At 38.6% G+C, this 27,095-nt stretch overlaps 3 protein-coding genes and 1 non-coding gene across 5 annotated transcripts in view; 1 reads left to right on the top strand and 3 right to left on the bottom strand.

Moving 5' to 3' along the window:
• Nucleotides 1-2,127, bottom strand: part of ep300a (E1A binding protein p300 a) — a 32,293-nt gene extending 30,166 nt beyond the window's left edge. For both annotated transcript variants that reach the window (XM_056255456.1, XM_056255457.1), the window contains exon 1: nt 1,642-2,127. In XM_056255456.1, the coding sequence (XP_056111431.1) occupies nt 1,642-1,735 (94 nt within the window). In that variant the 5' untranslated portion in view covers nt 1,736-2,127. The remainder of the gene's footprint in view (nt 1-1,641) is intronic.
• A 3,796-nt stretch (nt 2,128-5,923) lies between these two features.
• On the bottom strand, nt 5,924-5,995 carry trnaq-cug (transfer RNA glutamine (anticodon CUG)). The gene has a single exon. It is a non-coding gene; the product is annotated as a tRNA-Gln (tRNA).
• A 489-nt stretch (nt 5,996-6,484) lies between these two features.
• On the top strand, nt 6,485-16,298 carry l3mbtl2 (L3MBTL histone methyl-lysine binding protein 2). Its single transcript, XM_056255458.1, has 17 exons — nt 6,485-6,906; nt 7,656-7,797; nt 7,885-8,018; nt 8,094-8,208; nt 8,309-8,388; nt 8,552-8,669; nt 9,443-9,577; nt 9,655-9,743; nt 9,843-10,092; nt 14,322-14,398; nt 14,527-14,631; nt 14,729-14,876; nt 14,989-15,071; nt 15,181-15,415; nt 15,496-15,561; nt 15,747-15,932; nt 16,015-16,298. Exons 1-17 carry the CDS (start codon nt 6,574-6,576, stop codon nt 16,134-16,136), a joined length of 2,418 nt encoding a protein of 805 aa, XP_056111433.1. The 5' UTR covers nt 6,485-6,573; the 3' UTR covers nt 16,137-16,298.
• chadlb (chondroadherin-like b) lies at nt 16,290-26,541 on the bottom strand. The gene is made up of 7 exons (XM_056255459.1): nt 26,347-26,541; nt 26,065-26,259; nt 25,684-25,985; nt 22,018-22,519; nt 20,504-21,190; nt 20,264-20,430; nt 16,290-16,995 (listed from the first exon to the last, which is right to left on the bottom strand). The coding sequence occupies exons 1-7, from the start codon at nt 26,506-26,508 to the stop codon at nt 16,728-16,730; spliced, it is 2,283 nt and encodes a 760-aa protein (XP_056111434.1). The 5' UTR covers nt 26,509-26,541; the 3' UTR covers nt 16,290-16,727.
• Nucleotides 26,542-27,095: the final 554 nt, after the last annotated feature.

The following is a 27,095-nucleotide window of genomic DNA, read 5'->3' as shown; positions in this document are numbered from 1 at the left end:
GTATTCATGTAGTCACTATTTAGATTCTTCTTTTAGGAAGTACTGTCTGCAATCACCATTTGTATCCATTCAAAAGTTAAAACAAAAAAACCTAAACAAGAACAGCATGTAATTTCCTAACATACATGTATGTACACTTTATTGAAAAAATATAGCATTGTCTATTCGAACAAATCAGCCATTGGTAAAACAGGTGAAAATGGTAAAATTTGCCCATTAAATTGTGCTGGTCTTAAGATGAAGTGCAGAAGCTTTGATAGAGACGACACATTCACTCCACAGACAAAACAATTTGACGCCAAGCATACTGTGTATGAAAAACGTAAGACTCTGATGCATTTGCATTTGTGCAACTTAATAAACTCCATTTAGTGTCAGAACCGGATCAAACTCGATTTTGAACAAAAGGTTGAAAACATGAGACATCAACAAAGGGAACGTAGTTCGCTTTTGAAGATACGTGCAAGTATAATAACTCGGAGCTTTAACATTTAATAAGAAACAACAGGACGCCTATATGATAATAATTCGCATCGTCTAGCATTAAATGTTTTATGGTTTGTTTTTAAGAGACAGGTTCGTCAGTTTTGTTATGGCTGAACAATGGAAATCAAGATCCGAAAAAAAAATGACCGACGCACGAAGGGCTATTTGAGCCAGCAAGCGAACTCACTAAAACACAACACAAGTACATTTGTATCCTCCAAATCACACAATCGTGAAGTCAATTCAAGCTCCATAAACGAGTTCATGAATTCATCTAAACCCAGTGAAAAAGCCTCAGGACCTTAAAATAATGAGGAATGAGTTAATATGCGTCTAGCTAACAATGGCAGGGAGTTGTTGTGCGGGCCTTCAGCATCAGACTGTTATTAGCTGACCAGCTAGCTATCCAATATTAATCACATTTATTAACGTTAAAGAGAACAGAAGATTATGTTGATGAAACCGCAATGAGTTGTGCTCGTTACACAAGGGCAGTTTATGAAAACAACAGTGTTTGAGTGCAGTCAGAAAGTTTTCAAGTTGATTGACTCAGTTTAGCAGGCTAATTCATGTTAAACACTGTCGATTATTAGTAAATTATGAAGCATTGATGAAATGTCAAGACAGCTTTCAGAAGCCATTTGTCTAGTTATTGTTACAATTTTGTGTATAAAACTTAGTACATTGTAATTATAATTGAAGAACTGATCCAAACTCTTTGCGAGTGAGAACCAAACCGAAACTGATAATTCACTGAAAACAAACAACAAATCCCACTACTGTTATTGCCACCGTAGAACTATTATGTTTTTCATTGCACCCGTCAGTTTTACATTTACACCAGTTGACACTAAGCACAGACCCAGGCTGAGGGACAGCGTGTGCTGGTCTGCCGCTGTGAGTGAATCCCAACAGCGATCGGAGAAGCGCTAATGCTAACCTAGCTGGAATGACAAGCTAAAGCTAAGTCTCGTGCGGATACGACGTCGTTAGCTTCCCAAACTAGCCTGAGCCTTGCTAGCCTGTGACAAAACTAAGAGGGAAAAAAAACAGTCCCCGCTTAAACGCATTGAGTGTGCAACGGTACATACAAAACAAGCAATCGGTGATTCAAATATCTCGGTATCGTGAAAATTAAACAAAATAAATATTTACCGTTTCCATCGCTGGCTGAGGCAGATAGTGCCGGGGAGGACAGTTTAGGCCTCTTGGCTGAAGGCGGGCCAGAGTCCAGAACGTTCTCGGCCATATTTTTTAACGAATTAAAATATATATCCTCCGAGATAGGCGCGTAAGCCTATTCGTAATCCTCGATTTTAAAAATATCGCTTTTAAAAATATGACATTTCCCCCTCCTTTTTAGGGACGAAGGGGGGGAAAGTCCCGTGTACAAAATACTCCTCTTTCCTGGGTTCGCCTCTCGATTTCAGCTTCAGCGTATCAACCCCCCTCCCCTGTCCGATTTTTGTTCTTTATACAATTCTGCAAGCGGAGGAGGAGGTAGGGGGAGTCGGCTCGGCAAGAAAGGATAAAAAAGACACTCGCAGCGGCTCTACAAGAACTCATCTAGTCCCGTCAAGAGTTACAGGATTGAGCGATGATGTATTTGAAATAATTTGCTCGTCTGCCATATCTTTTCGCAACAGAGGTGTGTTTTGTAGACTGAGTCGGATGAGGTTGTCAGTATAAAATGGAAGTAAAATTGTATAAGTGAATTTTAATTATCACAGATGTCAGTTGGTATTTTAGTTCCGGCAATGTTTTCATTACAGACTTATTAGCTTATTAGAATAAATTTGTTATGAAAATATACCTTTCACGTTTTAATGGGAAAATTTCAAAAGTCACAAAAAAAATAGACTTACATTGTTGATCTTAACAGGTTTTAGTTATTAAATCCAATAACTACAAGAAACAAGCTTCTTTAAAAAGAGCAACAAATAACCAACAATATCCCACTTTGATTAGTGTTTTAACTTATTAGGCTATTGCATTTCAATGCAATAAACCTATGTTTAGGCCTATGCAAAAAACAAAGCCAAGAACTGATTTAAGAATGAGCCTACATTTGATTTGATTAATGATTCAAGAATTGCATTGAAATGTTGAAAATAAAACAGCACCTTATTCTGTAACAACATTCTTCTATATATCGGTCAATCTATCTTTACAATAATTTGTTCATTTTTAGTCATTACACAAGAACCCTCTGTGGTCGACGAACGCGCCAATTAAATATTAAACCTTTATGGCCCGGTTTCACAGACAGGGCTTAGATTAAGCCAGAATTAGACCTTAGTAGCTTTTATAAACATGCCTTAGGAAAATTACTAGTTTGCATCTTGAGACAAAACAATGGCACTGACATATTTTAACAAATGTCAGTGCAAGTTGCTTTCAGTTAAAACTCCTCAAACATGCATTTTAGTCTGGGACTAGTCTTAAGCCTCTGTGAAACCGGGGGCAAATATTTAAGGCCTACTCGTCTTTTTAAATTGAGGTTGTTGTACCCAGTTGAATGACAGCTATGATACCTAAATTGTGTTACATAGTTTGAATAAATATGACTATAATTCTTATAAACAGATTGCCATTTTAAATTGTTGTCTAATTCATTGGTAAGATATTGGAAAATGACTTTCTATCAGCCTTTGTAGGAGAAACTGAATGTCACATTGCTTTTGATTTATCATTGGCTAGCAATAATACAGCAGGCATATTTTATCCTCATAATATTTTTCTATACTTTAAAGAATTGAAAGTGATTTGGAGAGGTTTGGAGTGAAAAGGCTCCCCAATGCTTTATTTTATGAAAGTGATTTGTCATTGAAAAATGTTTTAAGACATTTAAGACAAAATGAAGCAAATTCAGTCAATCCAGAGCAATTACAATTTGTATCAATATATTAGATGAAAGGAAGAAGTGGTTATAGGCCTAACAATGTGCACCTAACAATGCAAGGCAAATCACCTTTTGGGAACTTTTCTAACAATTATTGCAGGACAGTTATGCATAGTCCCAAATGACACTACATTGCCTCTGAGTTTGGCAATTTGATTAAAATCATGTTTTTATTTTTATTTTTTATTTCATGACCCCACTTTATGCATCTTGGCAGTCTTTACTCTTGCTCTTTTAAGGTACTAAAGTTACTTTTCAAGGTTATGGTTACCTCAAACAGCACACCCACAGCTGACCCACTGTCCATTCACTGACGTTTGATGCTGCACACAAAAATGGCAAGAATTTGATGGCCAAAAGACGTTTGATCAAAAAACTTCACATTAAACTTACTGTTTCAATTTAAAACAGCCATGAAATCAAAATAGACTATTCTTGTTTTTTATGGAATATTGCAGAATTTATAATAGGCCATATATGATTTATTTGTGCACATCATTATTATTATTTTAATCCATGAGCCCTAGTAATCTTCAATCAAAATGACTTCCCCTCCCCTCTCAGTTGTGCACTTTCATCAGGGTGGGACAACCTGTCACTCACATGAGATCATAGAAACAGCAAATCACAATGACTCAATCAATTCCTGATGGACAAAATCAAGCCCCGCACAAAACTTGTTCTTGTTCGAGAAGCCGTTTCACAGAAAATTCGTCATGAATAGAAAAGAAAAGACTATTGCAACTTCCTTTTCATGCTGACTTTAACATAGTGAAGTCAAGTCACCTTTATTTATACAGATTGTTTCAAAGCAGCTTTACAGTCATAACAAGAAAATGATTAAACCATGCAAACAGTTCATTTCGGCTCTACAGCAGGGCTAAAAGAAAAGTGTCATTGTTCAGCTGAAGTCAGTTCAGTGCTGATTCAGTTCCATTGTAAAGATCATACATTTTTGAATTAGTTCATTTCATCTATACAGCAGTTCTGCAGAAAACAGTGGTCATTGTCCAGCTCAGTTCAGTTCTCCTCCAATAGTGTCAGTGCAGTCAAATCAATAATATGGTTGAATATTAAGTATTCCCAACTAAGCAAGCCAGAGGTGACAGTGGCAAGGAACCCAAACTCTATCAGGGCAGAATGGAGAAAAAAAAAAAACCTTGGGAGAAACCATGCAGGCTCAGTCAGGGGGGCCATTCCTCTCTGGCCAACGAATAAGCACGGTGTGATTATGATTCAGGCTGCATCACAAGTCAGAAATCAGATTTTGGATCGGTAGCATTCAAATATTTCATCCAGTTCCTTTTGTTTGAAGATCGGATTCATCACGCTGGTATGGAGCCGAAGCTGGCCGTATGGTCTGTGCGGAGAACCTGTCTGGTTCTTGTAGTCTTTGCTGAGGATCTGTGCCGATGGCTGTCACGTCGACGAGGCCTTCACAGGTTGATGGGATCTCTGCTTACAAAGGAAACATTCAAGTTAGTTAATTTCCTGCCATTTTGAGAACTTATGTGAGCATGCAGCTGGGAATGAACTGTAATTGAATAGAATGAATTGTACCTTTTCACTTATAGAAGTGTTAGTAATGTTAATCTACATCATTGCTGACGCAGTTCAGCTGAGTAGAAAGGAGGAGCTGCATATACAGATTCTATAGCCTGTAATACTTAATTTGTATAAGTATAATTTTAAGTATAGGCTATAAGTTTTTCTTAAATAATAAATTCACATTTTATCACTAATAAGAAAGGAAATGAGGAAGAAAACAAGAATTTACCGCTTACAGTCAGTTTGCGGGTGTTGTGGAGAAAGTCATCTATTTCTTGCAAATGAAGCTAAAGAGGCAGAGTTCCAGAAGTCAAAATAAGACTTCATTGAACAAAGCAACAAAGCCGTATCTGTTATGTCGCAATAACCAAGTGACTTCATTTTCTGGTAAGATTCACCCCTCCTGTTTCCCACAATTAAGTTTTACTTCTCTCGCCTTTCTCTCTAATCCTACCAGTACCAATTGATGGTCAACCCTTTCTCAGAGGCAAGATAACATATGTAAAATTTTCCAAGGACAATCAACTCTTTCCCAGAGGCAAGAAGCCTCCAAGTGACATTTATTTCACACCTCTAATGGTCTTGATATCCTCTTTGGTCTTTCACAGCCATCTGTTGTTTAATGGAAATTCCCTGACTTTGCACAAACTGCTCAGTGGGCCATAGACTTTCTCAGATATATTTGACTTGTAATAATTATTTCTTACAGTCATAGGCCATATGAGGTCCTCAAAACACATCTAGCCCATAGTTATTCAAAACTATTTCTTCAATTGTTTTCTATAGGATAGGCTAAATGAAATATTTAATCGCTGGTGAACTTTCAGAAAGATTTGCTATAGGCTATGTGACGCCTATCTTAAAACAGTAAACAAAAAACAAACAAAAAAAGTATATTTGTACAAAATTTGTATCTAAGCATTGTGAAACGCACTATACAATAAAACTTACTTGATTTGTTTTTACCTCTCAAAAAAAGGAAAAGACAGGTTCCACCGAGATTTGAACTCGGATCGCTGGATTCAGAGTCCAGAGTGCTAACCATTACACCATGGAACCATACGCCACTAACAATAACGTGTTTAGATGAATATTTTAATATTATAAACCTAAATACGCACACAATAAAAACATATAAATTGTTCACTGTGTGGTTAAGGGTTTTACTAATCACATCGTATGACAAACAACCAGCTTATAAAATCAGACATGGATAATTTTGGAATATAATATCTAGTTCTCCAGTCCGGACGATGGCGCTAATGCGCTGTTCACGATGAGAGCAATCCATGTACACTGGATTTTCTAAGAGGCAAAGTAGGTAAGAAATGGAGAAATGCTCTCTTTTACACACAAGAATGTTCATATAATTGTTTTGAATCTTCGTCTGTGTTAGTCATATTTTACCATTTATACAGAACTCTCTAATGTTATTCAAAGCTTTGTTTATATGCTTGCAACATTGAATGAGTGCAAGAGACAGTAAACCAATGTGGTAGGCTATAATGTTATTATCTGGTGGAAATATTCAAGTAGTTTATTGCTTCTTAAACGTTATTCGCAGTCAACCTTTGGAGCCAGCTGCAGACTGCATTCCTGAAGACGCTGAGGACCTCTGTATATAATAAAAAATACAAATGCCCAACAAATGCGTTGCTTATGGCTGTGGGAAGTTCAGCGGGCAAAATGTCTCAATGTTCAGATTTCCCAAAGACCCCGTGGAGTTCCGCAAATGGGAGAATCAGGTCCAGAAGACCCGCAAAACTTGGGTCGCCAAGACGTACTCCCATTTATGCTCTGAGCACTTCAGCAGGGACTGCTTTGATCCGAAGTCTTATGCCGTTGCAAAAACAATGGGATTCAAAGGGCTGAGACTGAAGGAGGGAGCTGTCCCGACTGTTTTTATCCGACCACCGTGCAGTACGAGAAGGAAACGCAGAGTGACCACTGAACCTCAACAGTTTGCATCAGTGAGTGTCTGATACCTCTTTGTTTAGTTGTAGAATCTTTGAAAAAGCCTGAGGCTGGGAGACATGAATACTACAGGTCAAAATTTTGGAATAATCAAGATTTTCACCAAGGCTACATTTATTTGATCAAAAATACAGTAAAAACAGCAATATTGTGAAATATTATTACAATATTAAATAACTATTTTATATTTTAATAGATTTTGAAATGTACACTCCTGGGCAAACATTTTACCAGATTAACCATAAATCACTGGTCAGGAAGTTAGCACGAATTGCACAAAAACTGTAGAAGTAATTTAGTACAAGTTTGTTTTCTTTAAATGTTTAAGCTGTGTGGATAAACTTATATATTCTGCCAAAAACTTCATTATGTCTTTGATGTTTTTCTGAGACAGCAATGGCTTTTCAATGAGGGCATTTGCTTAAAGGTAGGTTAGGCCGTTTTCAGAGAGGCTAGCAAAATTGGGCTAGCTTTGAAAGCATCAAAGCACATAAACACGTACATTAGGGAGCACAAAAAAGCCTCATGAGAGATGGCTTTAAACTACCTCATGTCTCAAAGCACATCGCATTACAATAATAATGAACAAAAAAACAACTTAAAGAGCACTGACCTGTACCACCTGACTGCTGCAGATTAATTTCACTGTTGATAGTGTTGCCATTGGCATGTATATAATTTTGTACAAATGTAACACATTTTGATTAATGAATAAATAACTTTGCTCTTTCAAAATGATGAACAGGACGAGACATTTATGGATGACAATCAGAACAATGGAGAAGAGCAAATATTTGATGGAGCAGACCACAATCAGCCGATTTCCAGCGATGACGGAGTAAATAATCCTGTGACACTTTCTTCTCCGGCAGAAAATGATGGAATAGGTGATTCAGAAACCCCTATATTAATGAACTCACACAAGTACCATGGAAAAGTATATGTAAACCCCACTCAATTTCATGTTTCTGCAGTTAAATGTGAAATGTGTGGAACCAGTGGCACTACAAACACCTTCTTCTCCAGGTCCAAGCGCTTCTGCAGTTTGTCCTGCTCACGTTCATACTCATCCAACTCCAGAAAAGCCTCAATTCTTGCACGGCTCCAGGTGGGATTTTCTGTCATAGAATTGTATACATATTTATTCAAACAGTAATTACATTTTTTGCGTCTTTGTATTTAGGGAAGGCCGCCCACAAGGAAGTCATCACACAAACTGTGTCTGAAATCACAGACCGAGGCTCTGCAGTCAAAGGCCACTGAGCAGCATCAGGAGAGCAGAGCATTTGGACAAGATGGTAAGAAAACACACAAATCCCTCTCGCTTTTTACTACAGTGAGCTTTACAAATGTAATTTTGCCTGTTTTAATGTTCATATTGCCCTGTCTTCTTCCAAGCTACTTTGGCTGGATTTGACTGGGGTAGTTACCTTGAGAAAAGTGGCCTCCTCGCTGCTCCTGTATCTTGCTTCAGACACGTGAGTTATTTCTATCCAGCGAACTTCTCCTTCCGGAAATGTACCAGTGATGGATAAATGTGATAGATGTAGAAAACCATGATACATTACCTATATGTGTACATTTCCTTCACATTATACTTATTGCATTATAATGGTCAATACATTATTGCCCATTTCACAGGCACCACTCTGCGCTCAATGGGACGACATCTATGTGGGGTTAAAAGTGGAGGTTTTGAACACCCATACAGCCTTGCCTAGTAAGGTGTACTGGATCGCCACTGTTGTACAGCTGACAGGTATATAAACTCTTGTGTTTCCTCCACCATAGCTGAATACTACGGCAAATAAATATTTTATTCTTTTTATTTATATAAAAAAATATCAATATATTATATTTAAAATTACACTACCTTTCAAAAGTTTGGGGTTGATAAGACTTTTGAAAGAAGTCTCTTATGCTCACCAAGGCTTTTAATCAAATATACAAAAAAAAAGAAGTAATATTGTGAAACCTTATTGGGGGGAAGAAGAGATCAGAACAAAAAGAACAAAATAAGAAAAATCACATCTTCATCCTGTTCAAAAGTTTTCACCCCTTGCTCTTAATGCATTGTGTTTCCTTCTGGAGCATCAGTGAATTTTTTCACCTTTTGTAAAGTGTGAAAAGATGAATATTATATTTATACTTTATAGTTATTTTATTTGACAAGTCTTTAGTTGCAGTCTGAATAGAATGTAACGAGTTTAACAGACTGGTAACCACAAATGAATAAGCAAAAACAATAAAGAAACGATACTCATTAAACAATACAATATTCTTTCTAATAAAAAACAAAAAATAAATATAGTGTACTGCGATTCATAAACCGATGACTCCGGACAGGTTTTTGGAAGTTATTTGTAAATTGAAACCAAGAGGTTTTAATAGTTACACATTTACAGAGTAGTTTGAAATTTAATAAATGTTATTTTAATAAAACGTTAGATTATGGGGACTAATATGATGTTGTGTGATAAATTGATTAATTCTTTGTCATATATATTGTATGATGTGATGTGTTTCTCTCAGGCTATAAGGCTCTTCTGCGCTATGAGGGTTTTGAGGATGATGACAGCCATGACCTGTGGTGTAACATAGGCACGGCTGATGTTCATCCTATAGGCTGGTGTGCAGTGAATAGCAAGCTCCTGGTCCCTCCTCAAGGTGAATGTTTACACCGTAGGTCATTAGGTATAAATGCCATAAAAATGCTAAATCTTGACCCTTTTTTTGTCCTTCAGAGGTCCACCAGCATATTAAAGACTGGAAATCCTACCTGATGGAGAGACTAGTTGGAGCACACACACTTCCTGTTGACTTTCATGTCAAGGTGAAGGCAATGGGAAATTAGTAAACCATTGATGCCATCTGATTTTCTTTAGTTGCTGCATAACTGTCTTCCTCTGTTTCCCGTCTGTATGTGTTTCAGATGGCAGACAGTTTGAGGTGTGCGTTCAGACAGGGGGTTCGCGTGGAGGTGGTTGATCGCTCGCAGGTGTGCCGTACCCGTTTGGCAGTGGTGGATACTGTCATAGGAGGGCGACTCAGACTGCTGTATGAGGATGGGGGACTGGGACCCTCGGGCGAGGTGCTCTCAGATTTCTGGTGTCACACGCAGAGTCCTCTAGTACACCCTGTAGGCTGGTCTGAAAGAGTGGGGCACTCAATCAAAGAAACAGGTGAGAAGAAACTGGCATTTATGGATTGAGTCAAGCCTAGACACCCACAGATAGACAAAATGTCAGTACAAACATGAAGAGTCTTAAAGCTTTACATGAGTTGGAAAAATACAGAGCTTCGAACAGGACGTGGGGAGGGAACATTTTTTATATATTGATATTGTGGCCACGGATTTGTAATTCAATTTGTGGATGCTGAGGGAGGGGAGGATGGGAAGGAAGTTTATGTAAGTAGTACATTTGTAAGTAATGGATTTCCTTGTTATCTTTCATATTTGACAGATAAAAATATGGTTAAAAAAAAAGAATTTGTTCCCATAATGGATTATATTGTTCCCTTGTTTTAGTTAGGTTGTCAGTCGTGGGAACGAATTAATAAATCCTGGGATCACATTCTTCTTCCATATGTTACGTGCGGGCAGGGTTGGGCAAAGATACATCAAAATGTATTTTAAAATAAAAGACCAAATACCTTAATTTTAAGTGTATCAAAATAAACTACAAACTACAGCAGCCACACCATGTATCAAAATAAAGAAAAAAATACTTTTACAAGGGAGCATGAAATTTCTTCACAAACCTTCTATCAATTGGCCTATTTGATCTATCCCTTCACCATTACACTGATTCAGTTGATTAACAATGTTTGATAGCAACAGCTTTTCTCTGCCCGAGTCATGCAACAAATCTGACATGCCATCAGTTAACAGATCAAATATTCACATATCCCTGTAATCTTCCAGATGAAGGTTAGTTTTAAAGTAACCAACAGTTTAATGTTTAACAATGAGACATAATTGTATCCTTATTTAGTTACTTGGTGTTTGGTAACGAACTCAATGGGCCGTACACGCGTGACGCAAGTGTTTTTAGCTAGTTTCAGCCTGAAGCAGTTATCATTTTCATGTCCTGCGCCACGTTGTTTAAATAGCAAATCCATTTGCGCCCAAACGAGGGGTGTTCAGGCACATTGTTGGCGCGTTGCTATTTTGTGGCAACTGAAATAGACTGTTTGCGCCCTTTAAATAGCAAAAAAATATTGCGCCATTGACTTTAGACCAGGTTTCAGTTGGTCAATGGCGCAATATTTATTTATTTATTTATTTTAAAGGGCGCATTAGTAATATGAGCCTATAGGTGGGTCCACAACTCGCATACACTGTGCTTATTACACACACAGGGACACAAACCAGCCACATATGAAAAATAAATGTAAAAGATTATTATTCTGTACATAAAGATTTGGTGGAATCCGGCTTGTCCCATAGATGGTCTGCTTGCACGCTTTAACCTTGCGCACGAGCAGATCCATTTCCTCTCTAGAGAAGCGTTCAGTCGTTCCGCTTTCAAATTCCGTCATGTAAACAGCAAATCCGCCTTTACTAGCTTTTAAAGGGAATGGGAGATGAGACTCTGATTGGTTTATTGCATGTTACGCCCAAAACACACCCATTACTCATTAAGAGAATAGGGACAACCCTTTTAGACCATGCACCTGGCGTGCCGACCATTTTTCTCGTTAAACTAGCAAAAGTGGATTCAGACATGACTTAAGTCAAGTCAAGTCAAGTCAAATATATTTATATAGCGCTTTTCACAATACAGATTGTACCAAAGCTGCTTCACAGTATCAATCAAAACAACCTAAGAGTGTTTGTTTATTACTGGAAAAAAGACATCCAAGTTTGGTAGAGCTAGTCAATGGTATGATGGGTCATTTAATTTGAAAATCCCCAAACTGAGCAAGCCAAAGGCAACAGTGGCAAGGAACCGAAAAACTCCGTCAAGTGACCCGATGGTGTCCTAAAACTCCATCAGATGACCCGACGGAGAAAAAAAAAAACCTTGGGAGAACCCAGGCTCAGTGGGGGCCAGTTCTCCTCTGGCGTTTATGAAGTAGAGGCCGAATATACAGTAACTGTAAGATAAAAATGTTATATCAATGCCAGACTAAAAAGATGCGTCTTTAGTCTAGTTTTAAACTGGGAGAGCGAGTCTGAGCAATGAACAATATCAGGAAGGCTTTTCCAGAGTTTTGGAGCTAAATGTGAAAATGCTCTCCCTCCTTTGGTGGATCTGGATATCCTAGGAATGACCAGAAGCCTCGAATTTAGTGATCTTAAAGAGCGCGATGGATTATAGGGCGATAGAAGATCCGTTAAATAGACTGGAGCTAAACCATTTAGAGCTTTATAGGTCAAAAGCAATACCTTGTAATTAATACGGAACTTTATAGGTAACCAATGAAGTGACGATAAAATCGGTGTTATATGATCATATTTTCTTGATCTAGTAAGAACTCTAGCGGCTGCATTTTGGACTAACTGTAGCTTATTTATTGAAGATGCAGGACAAACAGCTAATAAAGCATTACAGTAATCTAGTCTCGAGGTCATGAATGCATGAACTAACTTTTCTGCATCAGAGACTGATAGCATATTACGTAGCTTAGCAATGTTTCTAAGGTGGAAAAAGGCTGTTTTTGTAACATATGAAATATGCTTTTCAAAAGACAGGTTGCAGTCTAATGTAACACCCAGGTCTTTTACTGTAGCGGATAAAGTAACAGGGCATCCTAATATGTTAAAGTCGTGCTGTGAAAGGTTTTGTGGACGGTTTTTAGATCCGATAAGTATTACCTCTGTCTTGTCTGGATTTAATAAAAGAAAATTACGCGTCATCCAATCTTTTATATCTTTAACACACTCTGTCAATTTGGATAATTTCGCGTATTCATCTGGCCGTGATGAAATATATATTTGAGTGTCATCAGCATAACAGTGGAAACTAATTCCATGTTTCCTTAGAATATTACCAAGTGGCAGCATATATATTGAGAATAATAAAGGGCCTAACACAGATCCCTGCGGCACTCCATAGTTTGCCGAAGTTACGATCGATTTTTCTCCATTTAAGTAGACGAAATGGTAGCGTTCAGATAAATATGATCTGAACCAGCTTAATGCTTGTCCTTGAACACCAGTGTAATTTTGTAGTCGATCTAAGAGTATTGTGTGATCTATAGTGTCGAACGCAGCGCTAAGATCGAGTAAAACTAGTACTGAGATACAGCCTTGGTCAGAAGCTAAAAGTAAATCATTTGTGATTCTAACAAGCGCAGTTTCAGTGCTATGATGTGGCCTGAATCCAGACTGAAACTTTTCATAGATGTCGTTTTCTTGCAAGAAAGAGCCGAGTTGAGCGAACACAACTTTTTCTAATATTTTAGACATAAATGTAAGATTTGAAATGGGTCTGTAGTTTGCTAGGTTATTTGGGTCTAATTGTGGTTTCTTAATAAGAGGTTTTATAACTGCCAGCTTGAATGTTCTTGGAACATGACCTAAAGATAAAGACGAGTTAATGATATTGAGAAGAGGTTCTTCCACTATAGGTAACACTTCTTTCAGTAGTTTAGTTGGTATAGGATCTAATAAGCATGTTGTTGTTTTAGATGAGGCGATAAGTTTATTTAGCTCTTTTTGTTCTATGGTCGTAAAGCATTGTAATTGTTCTCGCGGGGTGAAAAATTGCGACTGAATTACAAGGCGCGAGCAAAGATTGAGCGTTTACGATTGTGGTTCTGATGCTTTCAATTTTCTCGGTGAAGACTTAAGTGCGCTTGGGCCGTGTGTGCGCTTTAGACCATGTGCTTAGATCGTTAAAATACGGCCCCTAGACAAACTAATAGCACCTGTATTCATACCAACTAGTTTCTAACTAATTAATCATTTGATTGTTAATCATAAATCTAATAATATATTATGTGTCAGGCAGTCTGGTATAATAGTTTTCAAGAACATTATGTAAATTGGTAAACTATTTAGCCTAGGCTACTAAAACGAACACCAAAACTTAACATGAACTGTTAAAAATGATAGCAATTTATGCAAAACATTTTTGGAAAGCTGGCAGCCTGCACGTTTCTTACCTTGACCACGTTCTTCCATATAGATCAATTTTCTGTTCTGATCTCAACAGGTCTGGGCAATCTACTGAGTAGGCACCAATCAGAGGCCGGATTTTTATGATGTCATCATGTAGACTTCTTACAGCAAAAATATTTTTTTTTGTATGGAACCCAAAAAAGAAAAAATGTGGAACAAAACTAAACAATTGTGTGAGATAAAATGGCAAATAAAATACCTTTTGTTTTTCCATATTCTTCACTCTGTATTTTTGCCATTAGGTGATTTGTAATGATGTCATGCATGGTTTTTCTGACACAGATGTGAATGTCAACATGGGTAGCCATCCAGCATTTCGTAAAGTCCTTCAAAACAGTGTGCCAGATCAGTTTAAGAAGGTTAGTGCGTATATCATGAACTAAAATATTGTTAAAAAAAAAATGTTTTCATTTTGTGTTAATGTTAGTTTTAAAATCTTGTCATGTAATCGTCTACCGTAGTATGTATAATTCCTTGCTGTATGCAGTTGAGGACCGTTTATTTGGGAAATACGTTTTTTGAGGAAGGCATGAAACTTGAAGCAGTTGATCCTCTGAACCTTGGGAACATCTGCGTTGCATCAGTCCGTAAGGTACGACACAGCCACTATTTATTTATGACTTTAAATGAATATTGCACATTGCCTTGTTGAAAGTAATTGCACTGACCTGGCTAATCTTATCACTCAGTTGTTGCTGGATGGATACATTATGGTAGGCATTGATGGTGTCGAGATCGGTGACGGTTCTGACTGGTTTTGCTACCATGCCAGCTCACATGCCATTTTACCTGTTGGATATTGCGAGAGCAACGACATCCCTCTTACTCTACCTCCTGGTAATGTGCTCAACCGATTATTCCAGTGGTCTTCTTGCAACAAAAATCAATATTGAAGCCTATATTTGCAATTTCATACAGTGTTTGTTGATATTGTCTCCTTTCTCATCAGGTTATGATCATGCTACTTTCACATGGGCAAAATATTTAGAAGAAACAGGAACTCTAGCTGCTCCACGAAGACTTTTCAACACGGTAAACCTTTTATTTTGACAATTGAGCCAATTAAAATGTGTTACTGCATCTGTGGGTGTAATGTTTTTTAAGCTGGTCTTGTGGTCCCTTCCTCATACGTCTTTCCCAGGATGATGTAGGCCACGGCTTTACCCCAGGTATGAAGCTAGAGGCAGTGGACCTCATGGAGCCCCGGCTGGTGTGTGTGGCCACTGTTAGGCGCTGCGTAGGCCGGCTTCTCCTTCTCCACTTTGATGGCTGGGAGCCTGAGTTTGATCAGTGGGTAGACTGTCAGTCCCCTGAAATTTACCCCGTGGGCTGGTGTGAAATCACTGGCTACCAGCTGCAGCCACCCATCGGACCAGGTAGATTATTGTAATTCTCACAGTATTCATATATGCACTCCAAAATTTGGTTTTCATGTTATATTGTGCTCTCTGTGTAGAACCACCTCAGGGTCAGGAACGCTCGAACACAAGCAAAAAGGCAAAACCTTTTTTGGGGAAAAGGAGTATGTTTCATTTCATTTTATTCTTAGTTTCTTCTTTAAAGAAAAAATATTAAATATTCAATTTTGAATGATAGACAATTAAAGCACATGATGGTTACTTTCATAAAATTCCCCTCGAGTAGATTTGCATTGTGTTGTCATTATCTTTCCTTCATTCTCTTACTATTCTGTATTTGTCATTGTAGGACGAAGATTTGTAAAGAAAAACACAAATAAATGCACATCTAAAACCCAGCCTACTCAGCGTAATGAGAATCCAGAGACGAATCGACCACAAGAGGCACCAAACGTCACAAATCAACAACAAGAAGCAGGCAAACCCTTCGTCACAGCCCCCATCTTACAAATAAAGGCTGAACCTGAGGATGAAAGTATGTAGCATTTCATCTTAAAATATATTTCTTTTTTAAATATAGTTCTGACATGGATTCCCTGTCTCTCTCTCTAACACAGTTATTGCAGTAAAAGTGAAGGTGGAGGAAATGGAAACCCCCATATTATCCAGTGAACAAAGCAAAGAAAGCACCAACCCAGCAGCTTTAACAATCTTCAAACAGGAAGACGTCTCGGTTTAACCCACCACCTGTAGTTCCCAGTGATCACTACTTAAACACTGGTAGTTATTTAATTAACCAAACTGTTAGTGTAAAACAACAGGTATAGTTGAGCGATATTGTTATTTTTATACAGTGCACATTTTCTGCAATCTTGTATTAAAATGACATAAGTTGTGTTAAGGCATTTTCTGACTTTTATTCATTTTTCGCAACAGAATTGAAGTTTACAGAGTAATGTAGATGCTTGCAATACGGAATCATTGCATAATATGGAAGATACTGAATTAAAATTACACATTTTAATTTATTATATACCTGCTCATAAGCCTTTAAAGATTCATCATAAATGTTGAAAACAGAACATTTTTATAACAACACGCAAGGTAAGATCAGTTTTTTTTAAGGGTTTTAAAAAGTATTAATTAATATTTTCATTTTTATTGACCAGCATAGTAGATCGCTTGTAAACTAAAACTGCATTAAGCAGGTTAATTCTACACTCTAAACAGTCATAAATAAACTAGCACCCTCACTGATGTAAACTTAGTTTAAAAGAGGGTTAGGGTTTTGTTTATTTAAATCAATAACAGCAGTGTAAATACAGCAGGATCACACTGACTTCCTTTTCTTCATGGTCCTTTTCTGCACTGTTTTAGGTTTTACACTTTTGCCTTTGGCTCTAACTATCTTAATGACTTTTGGAGGACTGATTAGAGCAGATTCAGTCTTTGTGGCCTTAGTTGGTTTGGGGTGCTGAGTAGGAGGCTTTTCCCCTGGGCAACTCTTAAAAATATGGACAACTTTGACCCTTTGACCTCTGAGTTCTGGAGGGTGGCCACAGGTGGCTCTGACTTTCAGATTCACCTGCTCAATCCACCTAGAAGCAGAAGGAACAATAGAAGGGTTATATCATATTGAATTAAAGGCCCGATATACACTACCAGTCAAAAGTTTTGAATTGGAATTATTTTTAAATGTTGTTAAAATAAGTATTTTCTGCTCACCAAGGCTGCATTTATTTGATTAAAATACAACAACAACCAAAACAGTAACATTGTGAAATATTACAATTTAAAACAGCTGTTTTCTATGTGAATATAAAGTAAAGTGTAATTTATTCCTGTGATCAAAGCTGACTTTTCAGCATCATTACTCTAGTCTTGAGTGTCGCATGATCCTTCAGAAATCATTCTTATTTCATGATTTGATGCTCAAGAAACATTTCTCATTATTACCAATGTTGAAAAGTCATTTGCATTTTTATTTCAGGATTCTTTGATGAATAGAGCTAAAAAGAACAGTATTTATCTGAAATAGAAAGCTTTTGTAACATTAAACACTACCGTTCAAAAGTTTGGTCAGTAAGAATTTTTATTACATTTTTTGGGGGAAAGAAATAAAATAAATCAATACTTTTATTCATCAAGGATTAATTAAATTGATCAAAAGTTACAATAAAGACATTTATAATGTTACAAAAGATTCTATTTCAAAGCTGTTCTTTTGAACTTTCTATTCATCAAAGAATCCTGAAAATTGATCATTTTTGAGCATCAAATCCACATATTAGAATTATTTCTGAAGGATCATGCGACACTGAATACTGGAGTAATGATGCTGAAAATTCAGCTTTGATCACAGAAATAAATTATATTTAAAAATATATTAAAATAGAAAACAATATTACTGTTGTTGTTTTTTGTTTTGTTTTAAAGGGGTCATATAATGGTACATGCACTTTTACAAGTTGATTGTACTGAAATGTGTGTTGGCAGTGCCTGTACACAAACATCATAAAATGATAAAAATCCATCCAGTGTTTTTGTTTTAATCTCCTTATATGTTTTCCCCTGCCTCAAATCAAGCCGTTCGACCGTGTGACGTCACACGGTCGGACGCCCCTCCCGCGATTGTTGATTGACAGCCGGGTTTCAACACAGACCCGCCCTCGCTCGTGAGCCAGCTGTCAATCATAGTCTGCGCGGACCGGCGCGGTCATTGTTGATATGCTGGAGCACTGTCTATGAGCAGAATGGCGTCTAAGCGATTGTGGTGTTCTGTTCTTGGGTGTAATAACGAACACAGCAGTCATTTTAATGTTCCTAAATCCGAACCGCTGAAGACGCAGTGGCTGAGTTTGTTTTCGAAGGGAATATTCCCCACGAGCAACGTCAATGCTTTCATATTTGCGCCAATCATTTCACACACCAGACTGCTTATAAACGAGGAGGGTCAGTATAAAGCTGGTTTTGCTAAGAAGCTGCTCCTGGACCGGTACCAACTATTCGTGTTCCTGCTGAACCTCCAAAATAACTGAAGTGAGTGTAACGTTTTATTAATCTTTAATATTTATATTAATCTTTGCAAATCGCTAGATGCACGCTTCACAATGAATGCGTCTAAGGTTTACACTCAGGGTACATTACGGCATGTTTTCTATGTACGACGTTCTCAATATAATTCATAATCCCACGTCTATAATGAACAGTGCGTTATGGTTATTGTGTTACAAACGGTGTACACAGAACAGAGAGGCGGGGTGAGCACAGCTCATGATCATTTAAAGTCATATGCACTGAAACGGCGTGCTGAAAACAGAGCTGTTTTTGACCAGGTAAAATAAGTGTTTTCTTACAATACTAATGAGAATTTTTAATTAAAGTATATTACAAAGTTTTAATTTAGACTCTAAAGAATCATATTAGCTTGTACAAAAATGGCATTATATGACCCCTTTAAATCAAATAAATGCAGCCTTGGTGAGCAGAAGAGACTTCTTTTAAAAACATTAAAAATCTTACGGATCCAAAACTTTTGACTGGTAGTGTACTTCAAGCTTAATCGAAGAACGAACTGGTGTGATGACATTTCCAACAAAATCAGGTTAAAACAAAGTTTGTTTGTAGTTTGTTTTGGGAGTTGGAAACAGCTTGCCAAAGCAAACTTTGCTCTGGCTGGTAAAAACCTTCAAACTACCATTGGTTCATGGCGAATACATAATAGGTATGTGTGCGCTGGGGCTCCGACTTTAGTCCGCTGAGGTCATAAGCAAGTAAAAACATGAACAAAGTCGAGAGCTGCTTTATAGCAGAAAATGAAGATTTAAGTCAAGTCACCTTTCGGTGAAAGTCAGGTTTAGTTAAAAGTTTTTCATGTTTAATACTGTAAAGCAATATATTATGGACAGTGGTATATAAATGAACACGACATGACTATAATGCCGAATTGCAGAGCTTGTGCAAACATCCACATAGCTATTGCAGAGCTTGTGCAAACATCCACATAGCTACAATCAGATGCTTTCTTAACCGCTGTTTTCTCACCTCTGTCTTTTTTGTGTTTTTGAGTAGACTGATCTCATGAAATGGCGTATGTATGACACGCCAATTTGCATTTCCATTTTTGGCGTGCTATCAACACGCATACTCGCTTTTCAGCGTGTTTATCAACGCCTTGACTTAACGTTACATTACTGTATATATAAATATACGACCTACCCCAACCCCGTCCCTAAACCTACCCGTCACTGGAGTTAATACCATTTATGAGTCTTCCCCTACCATCCTAGGAAAAAAAATATTGCTCCACAGATGTAAATATACATTTTGCTTTGTTTCGCTCGTACATTTAACGGCGTGTGTACATACACGCGGAATCACTCGGACATTTAACGGCGTACACATACACGCAAAAGATGACGGTTAATTTCGGCGTGGACACACACGCGGAAAGCTCAAAATGCGTATAGATAACAGTATAAATACAGTAAAAACTAATTGTAAAATATTATTACAATTAAAAAAAAAAACTATTTTAAAATGTAATTTATTCCTTTGGCAAAGCTGAATTTTCAGCAGCCATTATTTCAGTCTTCAGTGTCTCATGATCCTACAAAAATCACTCTAATATGCTGATTTGGTAAGAAACATTTCTTATTATCAATGTAGAAAACAGTTGTGCTGCTTTAATATTCTTGTGAAAACCATGATAATTTTTTTTCAGAATGAATAGAAAGTTTAAAAAAAACCTTAAAATATTTTGCATTTATATCACTTTTGATCACTAAAATCCATCTTTGTTAATTAAAGGTCCTCAGTGCCCTCTTAATTTTGAACGGTAGTGTGCATTTTCCAAGCAAAACTCACTTGCGAAGAGGCAGCAGTGGACAATCACAGAGCAGTGGATTCTCTGCCAAGTTTATGACCTCGAGTCCTGTGAGTGGACTCAAGTTCGGCAGCTCCTCAAGCTGGTTCCCTTCAAGAAACAGACTCCGCAGACCAGACCCCAGTCCTGCCAGAGAATCTTTAGATACCTTCAAAAGGAAAGAGAGATTTAAACCGAGTTTGGCGTTCTTGTTGTAGCATTAGAAATGGTTTTGTCCTTACCTTTTCTAAACCCATATGATTAAGGTAAAGATGTTTAAGTGTGGCAGCGATTGACTGAAAACCTCCTGCTCCGATCCAGCGAATAGGGTTGCGAGAGAGATTAAGCTCTGCTAGGCTGCCGGCTTTAGAAAAGGCCTCACTTGGAACCTCCTTCAGTTTGTTGCTGCCTAGATGAAGAGTATCCAAGTCAGGTGCAGGATCAAAGGCCCTAGGAGCAATCGCTGTGATGGCGTTGGAAGTGAGATAGAGCCCCCTCAGTTTCTCAGCGCCGGTCAGGAGTCCTGCTTCCAGTTTAGCAATATCATTGTCCTCCATGTGCAGAGCCAGCAGACCAGGCAGCAGCTTGAATGCTCCTTTGGGGAACTGGGTGAAACGATTCTTTTCCAGATGGAGGTAAGTGAGGCGGGGCAACCCCTTAAACGCCTCGGGACTCAATGAAGTAAGCTCATTTTCTGAGAGGTAGAGGTAGACTAGACTCTTCATACCATTGAAAGCCCCATCTTCTACCTCGTGGATCTTGCAGCGTTGCAAATGAAGGGAAACCACTTCTGCAACACCTGGGAAACTGTTTGCTGGGATGTAGTGGAAATGGTTGCCCCGCAAGTCCAGCAAGCGTGTGTCTGGTGAAAAACCACGAGGGATCTTGATGTGGCCTTTGTTTTCGCAAGAAGAGTGGTGGTTGTCAGCCTACAAAATGTATGTGAGTCAATGACAATGTGTGTCAGTGTTATTTCAGAATCATTGTTATACTATTATAGTTGTTGTTAATATTTTGAATTAGATTTTATTTTTATATTTTCACATTTGTATTTTCATTTTTTTTAGATGTCTACATAAAGTTTTAGCTTCTAGTTTTTGTTATTTTAGGACTTCAACCTAAAATAAACGGAAATGATAAATAAAATAAGTTTTTTTGTATTTAATTTTTAGTTCGTTTATTTTATTTCAAATAATAAAAATGTTTTATAATAACTATGAATACTAGTGTTTAAGATAGACATTTTTTATTTTATTTTTTATTTTTTTAGTGCCAATTTAATAGGAATGTTCACATTGTCTTCATGTTGGTTACATAGGACTTAAAATTATTTATATTTTCAAGAAATATTTCAGTTTAATTACTCAAAAATGTTGTAACCATGAAGCAGTAAGTGATCACATATCTTTCTTACCTTGAACACGTGTGTTGGGTGTACAACAGTACAAAATAAAAGCACTATATAGATGCTTCCTTCCAAGAATTTTATTCTTTTAATGAGTTTTTTTTCTTCATTGTGATATCAGGACAGTTGTATCAGCCAGAAATCTTTGATTTTATGCCCTCCAAAAAATATCAAAATGAATTTTAATTCAGAAATTAAAAACATACATCGTAAAAGAGGTGCAGTCAAGTCATTGATTATGTGAATTGCATTTTTTAAGTATTTTGAGGGTAGGGCATCATGTCACTGACCTAAAGACCTTTTAGTCACTCTGTAATATTTTTGCATTAACCCCAGTAAGTTTTCGCTCACCTCACATTCACAGTTGGCTGGGCATTTGACTTTATCTGGGGGTGGGGTTGTGGGCAGTGTAGGCAGTCTTCTCTGCTCCTCCAGCTCAGCCCTCAACATGGCCTCCTGGCTCTGACAGCGCAAATCAACTGGCTGTACCGCTTCCAGATTCTCATCGGACAGATGTGCAGGACCTCCACATGTACCACCCAGGCGAATGCGCTCCCGTATCGCCCACTCGCGCAGAGGCCGCATGTAGCAGCTGCAGTAGATGGGGTTGCCTGCCAGATTGATGCGAGTCAGTTTGGGAGAGCCAGGGGCCATTGGCTGAAGGACGCGCAGCTGGTTATGGCTTAGGTCCAGATGAGCGAGACGAGGAGAGAGCAGGATAGCTGCATTTGAAAAATCTTGCAGGGAGTTGTGATCCAGGAGGAGGTGAGTGAGCTTGGGCATAGATACAGACTCCTCTCCAAGGTAGGTCATGGGGTTGTAACTTAGCTCTAAGCGAGTTACTTCTGGAAGTCTGGAGAGAAGGAAAGAAAATAATGAGAAAAATGAGAGCAAGAAATACTGCTCTGCTTTTAAAATAAGTTTTTTTTTAAACTGATTATATATATACACTCACCGGCCACTTTATTAGGTACCCCATGCTAGTAACGGGTTGGACCCCCTTTTGCCTTCAGAACTGCCTCAATTCTTCGTGGCATAGATTCAACAAGGTGCTGGAAGCATTCCTCAGGGAGTTTGGTCCATATTGACATGATGGCATCACACAGTTGCCGCAGATTTGTCGGCTGCACATCCATGATGCGAATCTCCCGTTCCACCACATCCCAAAGATGCTCTATTGGGTTGAGATCTGGTGACTGTGGAGGCCATTTTAGTACAGTGAACTCATTGTCATGTTCAAGAAACCAATTTGAAATGATTAGAGCTTTGTGACATGGTGGAAGTAGCCATCAGAGGATGGGTACATGGTGGCCATAAAGGGATAGACATGGTCAGAAACAATGCTCAGGTAGGCCGTGGCATTTAAACGATGCCCAATTGGCACTAAGGGGCCTAAAGTGTGCCAGGAAAACATCCCCCACACCATTACACCACCACCACCAGCCTGCACAGTGGTAACAAGGCATGATGGTTCCATGTTCTCATTCTGTTTACGCCAAATTCTGACTCTAACATCTGAATGTCTCAACAGAAATCGAGACTCATCAGACCAGGCAACATTTTTCCAGTCTTCAACTGTTCAATTTTGGTGAGCTCTTGCAAATTGTAGCCTCTTTTTCCTATTTGTAGTGGAGATGAGTGGTACCCGGTGGAGTCTTCTGCTGTTGTAGCCCATCCGCCTCAAGGTTGTGCGTGTTGTGGCTTCACAAATGCTTTGCTGCATACCTCGGTTGTAACGAGTGGTTATTTCAGTCACTGTTGCCCTTCTATCAGCTCGAACCAGTCTGGCCATTCTCCTCTGACCTCTGGCATCAACAAGGCATTTCCGCCCACAGAACTGCCGCTCACTGGATGTTTTTTCTTTTTCGGACCATTCTCTGTAAACCCTAGAGATGGTTGTGCGTGAAAATCCCAGTAGATTAGCAGTTTCTGAAATACTCAGACCAGCCCTTCTGGCACCAACAATCATGCCACGTTCAAAGTCACTCAAATCAACTTTCTTCCCCATACTGATGCTCGGTTTGAACTGCAGGAGATTGTCTTGACCATGTCTACATGCCTAAATGCACTGAGTTGCCGCCATGTGATTGGCTGCTTAGAAATTAAGTGTTAACGAGCAGTTGGACAGGTGTACCTAATAAAGTGGCCGGTGAGTGTATATATATATGTGTGTGTGTCTATACGAAGAATTATAGCAGTTCTGAAGGCAAAAGGGGCTCAAACCAGGTTCTACATGGCATAGATTCAACAAGGTGCTGGAAACATCCCTCAGACATTTGGTCCATATTGACATGACAGCATCACTCAGTTGCTGCAGATTTGTCAGCTGCACATCCATGATGCGAATCTCCCATTCCACCACATCCCAAAGGTCAGGTGCTCTAAGTGGATTGTGATCGGGTGACTGTGAAGGCCAGTATAGTGAACTCATTGTTATGTTCAAGAAACCCATTTGAGATGATTTGAGCTTTGTGACATTGCGCGTTATCCTGCTGGAAGTAGCCATCAGAAGATACAGTAGGTATACTGTGGTCATAAAGGGATTGACATGGTCAGCAACAATACTTAGGTAGGCTGTGGTGTTAACACAATCCCATCAGCAATGATCTTAGAGAAGAAATTGTTGCTGCCCATCAGTCTAGGAAGGGTTACAAGGCCATTTCCAAACAATCTGACGTCCTTCATTCTACAGTGAAGAAGATTATTCACAAGTGGAGAACATTTAAGACAGTTGCCAATTTTCCCAAGAGTGGACGTCCCAGCAAATTCACCCAAAGGCCAGACCGTGCACTGATCAGAGATACTGCAAAAACCCAAGAGAGACTCATCAGGTCTCAGTTAACATGTTAAATGTTAAAGTTCGTGACAGTACAATTAGAAAAAGACTGAATAAGTATGGCTTGTTTAAGTGAAAGTGACATGTGAAGGCCAAGTATGGTAACCCATACTCTGATTTTTTTCTATACACTTAACCCACTTAATGAAGTGCACACATATTAGGAGTAGTAAACACACACACACTCGGAACAGTGGGCAGCCATTTTGCTGTGGTGCCCGGGGAGGGAATGGGAGTTAAGTGCCTTGTTCAAGTCTGACGTCTGACACTCTAACCATCAGGCCACGACTGCCTTGTTTGGAAGGGTGACCAGGAGAAAAAGTTCTCCCTAAAAAGAACATGGCAGCATGGCATAGGTTTGCAAAGTTGCATCTGAACAAACCAAAAGATTTTTGGAACAATGTAATTTGAACAGACGAGAAGTGGAGATGTTTGGCCATAATGCACAGCGCCACGTTCGGCGAAAACCAAACACAGCATATCAGTACAAACACCTCGTACCAACTGTCAAGCACGGTGGTGGAGGGGTGTTGATTTGGGCTGGTTTTGCAGCCACAGACTGGGGCACCTTGCAGTCTTTAAATCGACCATGAACTCCTCTGTATACCAAAGTATTCTAGAGTCAAATGTGAGGCCATCTGTCTGACAGCTAAAGCTTGTCTGAAATTGGGCCATGCAGCAGGAAAACAATCCAAAGCACAACAGCAAATCTTCAACAGAATGGCTGAAAAAGAGAAGAATCAAGGTGTTTCACTGGCCCAGTCAAAGTCCAGACCTCAACCCAATTGAAATGCTGTGGCAGGACCTTAAGAGAGCTGTGCATAAACAGATGCCCACAAACCTCAATGAACTAAAGCAACATGGTAAAGAAGAGTGGGACAAATTCCTCCACAACGATGTGAGAGACTGATAAAGTCATATTGAAAAAGATTACTTTAAGTTATTGCTGCTAAAAAAGGTGGTTCTACGAGGTATTAAATGACAGGGTGTACTTAGTTTGTCACACATGACTTCTCCATTTTGGCTTTATTTTTGGTAAATGAATAATGACACAATGTAATATATTCATGTGTTGTTGTTCTTTTGAGGCTGTATTTACCTAATTTTAAGACCCACTTCATTGTTAGTTCATGACACCTAATGCAATAACTATTAAACCCAGAATGTTTCTTAAAGCTCACCGTGTCATTGTCTCAGTGGGAAAGAACTGCAGTGCATTGTTATCCAGGCTCAAACGAGTAAGAGTGAAGAGGCCAGCAAACGCCTCTGTGGCCAGATAATTGAGGGAATTGTGACTGAGACGTAGCCATTTGATGTTCTGCAAACCCTGGAATGCCATGTTAGGAATGTACACCAATTGGTTGTGTGTGAGGGAGAGGAGGTTGAGAAGGCCAAGCTGTGAAAAAGCCCCAGGCTGGATCTCCTCCACTCTATTCCGGTCAATAATCAGCTGCTTCAGTGAGGAAAGCCCATCAAATGACTCCTGGATTGTAAGGAGAGAAAATGATGAGATGTATGCAAAGGTTGTCCAGGTTACAGCTACAAAGGCCAATCCATTTTACCTGGTACAGGATCTCAATCTTGTTGTTGGCCAGGTTAAGAAAGACCAGCCGGCCAAGTCTGCGGAAGGCTCCTTCCCGAACTCTTCGGATGTTGCTGTTCTGCAGAGACAGGTGGGTGAGGTAAGGTATGTGTGTGAACGCTCCTGTAGGAAGCTCCTGCAGGTCATTTCCTCTCAGGTCGAGTTTCACTGTTATCTTGGAGATATACAGAACAGAGCATTAAAACAATGCAAGGCCTTAGCAAAAATAAGGCACTAGTGATCACGGTGTTGCACAGATTACCTCATCAATGGTAGGTGGAACCTCAGTGAGATTCTTGTTGACACAAGCAACTGTGAGCTGGATGTTGTCACAGATACAGAACTTTGGGCATTTGCCTGGATGGACTGTATGGATCTTCAGGGCAAACAATATTATAACCAGCAACATGGGAAGGCTACACATCTTTCTGTGTAAAACAAGAGGAGATTTGCAACATCTAAAATAACTAATTCATTAGCTTTTTGAGTTTTCAGATTACTTTGTAAGAAAAACCTCTGCCAGATTAATTTAAACTTTGCCGGATTAGTTGGCTAATGCTGCAAAATTTGAGGAATTGGTGTGTTGAGCTCCGCTGGTATGTTTAAACTGGCTGGATTGGAGGCATTCATATAATTTATGGTTGAATGCAGCTCCTTCAATGCCTCACAACTGAATGTCAAAATAAGCACTTCAGGAGCAAACTAGCAAACTCCAATGTCAAATCTGACAAGGAGATTCTGTCATAATAGCCATGTCTAAGATTTTGAGTCAAAAGTATATGTACACAAAGGTGTGTTTTCTAGCAGCAACATATATTTTAAAACCTTCTAAAAAAATTTAACAATAAGTGTAAACAATACAATATAAACACACTGGGATACAGTAAAACAAGACTCAACTACAGAACTAACTAAAAGGTAGAACTGTATAGATACAATTTGGCAAGGGTAAGTTGTTTAAAATGCTATTAATTTGATTAAAATCAATTTATAGATCAGAATTGTTGTTCA

This window comes from Rhinichthys klamathensis, unplaced genomic scaffold, assembly GCF_029890125.1.
Source record: "Rhinichthys klamathensis goyatoka isolate OS25496 unplaced genomic scaffold, OSU_Roscu_1.1 h1tg000121l_1, whole genome shotgun sequence".
Taxonomy (NCBI): domain Eukaryota; kingdom Metazoa; phylum Chordata; class Actinopteri; order Cypriniformes; family Leuciscidae; genus Rhinichthys; species Rhinichthys klamathensis.
Note: the sequence above shows the minus strand (reverse complement) of the source record. Positions and strands in the feature narration are given on the sequence as shown.

Coding starts and splice junctions, on each gene's coding strand:
- l3mbtl2 (XM_056255458.1), top strand. CDS start 6,574: ATGCCCAACAAATGCGTTGCTTATGGCTGTGGGAAGTTCAGCGGGCAA. Junction 8,670..9,442: donor CACTGTTGTACAGCTGACAG/GTATATAAACTC, acceptor TGTTTCTCTCAG/GCTATAAGGCTCTTCTGCGC. Junction 14,877..14,988: donor CCCTCTTACTCTACCTCCTG/GTAATGTGCTCA, acceptor CTTTCTCATCAG/GTTATGATCATGCTACTTTC.
- chadlb (XM_056255459.1), bottom strand. CDS start 26,508: ATGTGTAGCCTTCCCATGTTGCTGGTTATAATATTGTTTGCCCTGAAG. Junction 25,986..26,064: donor AGATTGAGATCCTGTACCAG/GTAAAATGGATT, acceptor CTTACAATCCAG/GAGTCATTTGATGGGCTTTC. Junction 22,520..25,683: donor CCCACTGAGACAATGACACG/GTGAGCTTTAAG, acceptor CCTTCTCTCCAG/ACTTCCAGAAGTAACTCGCT.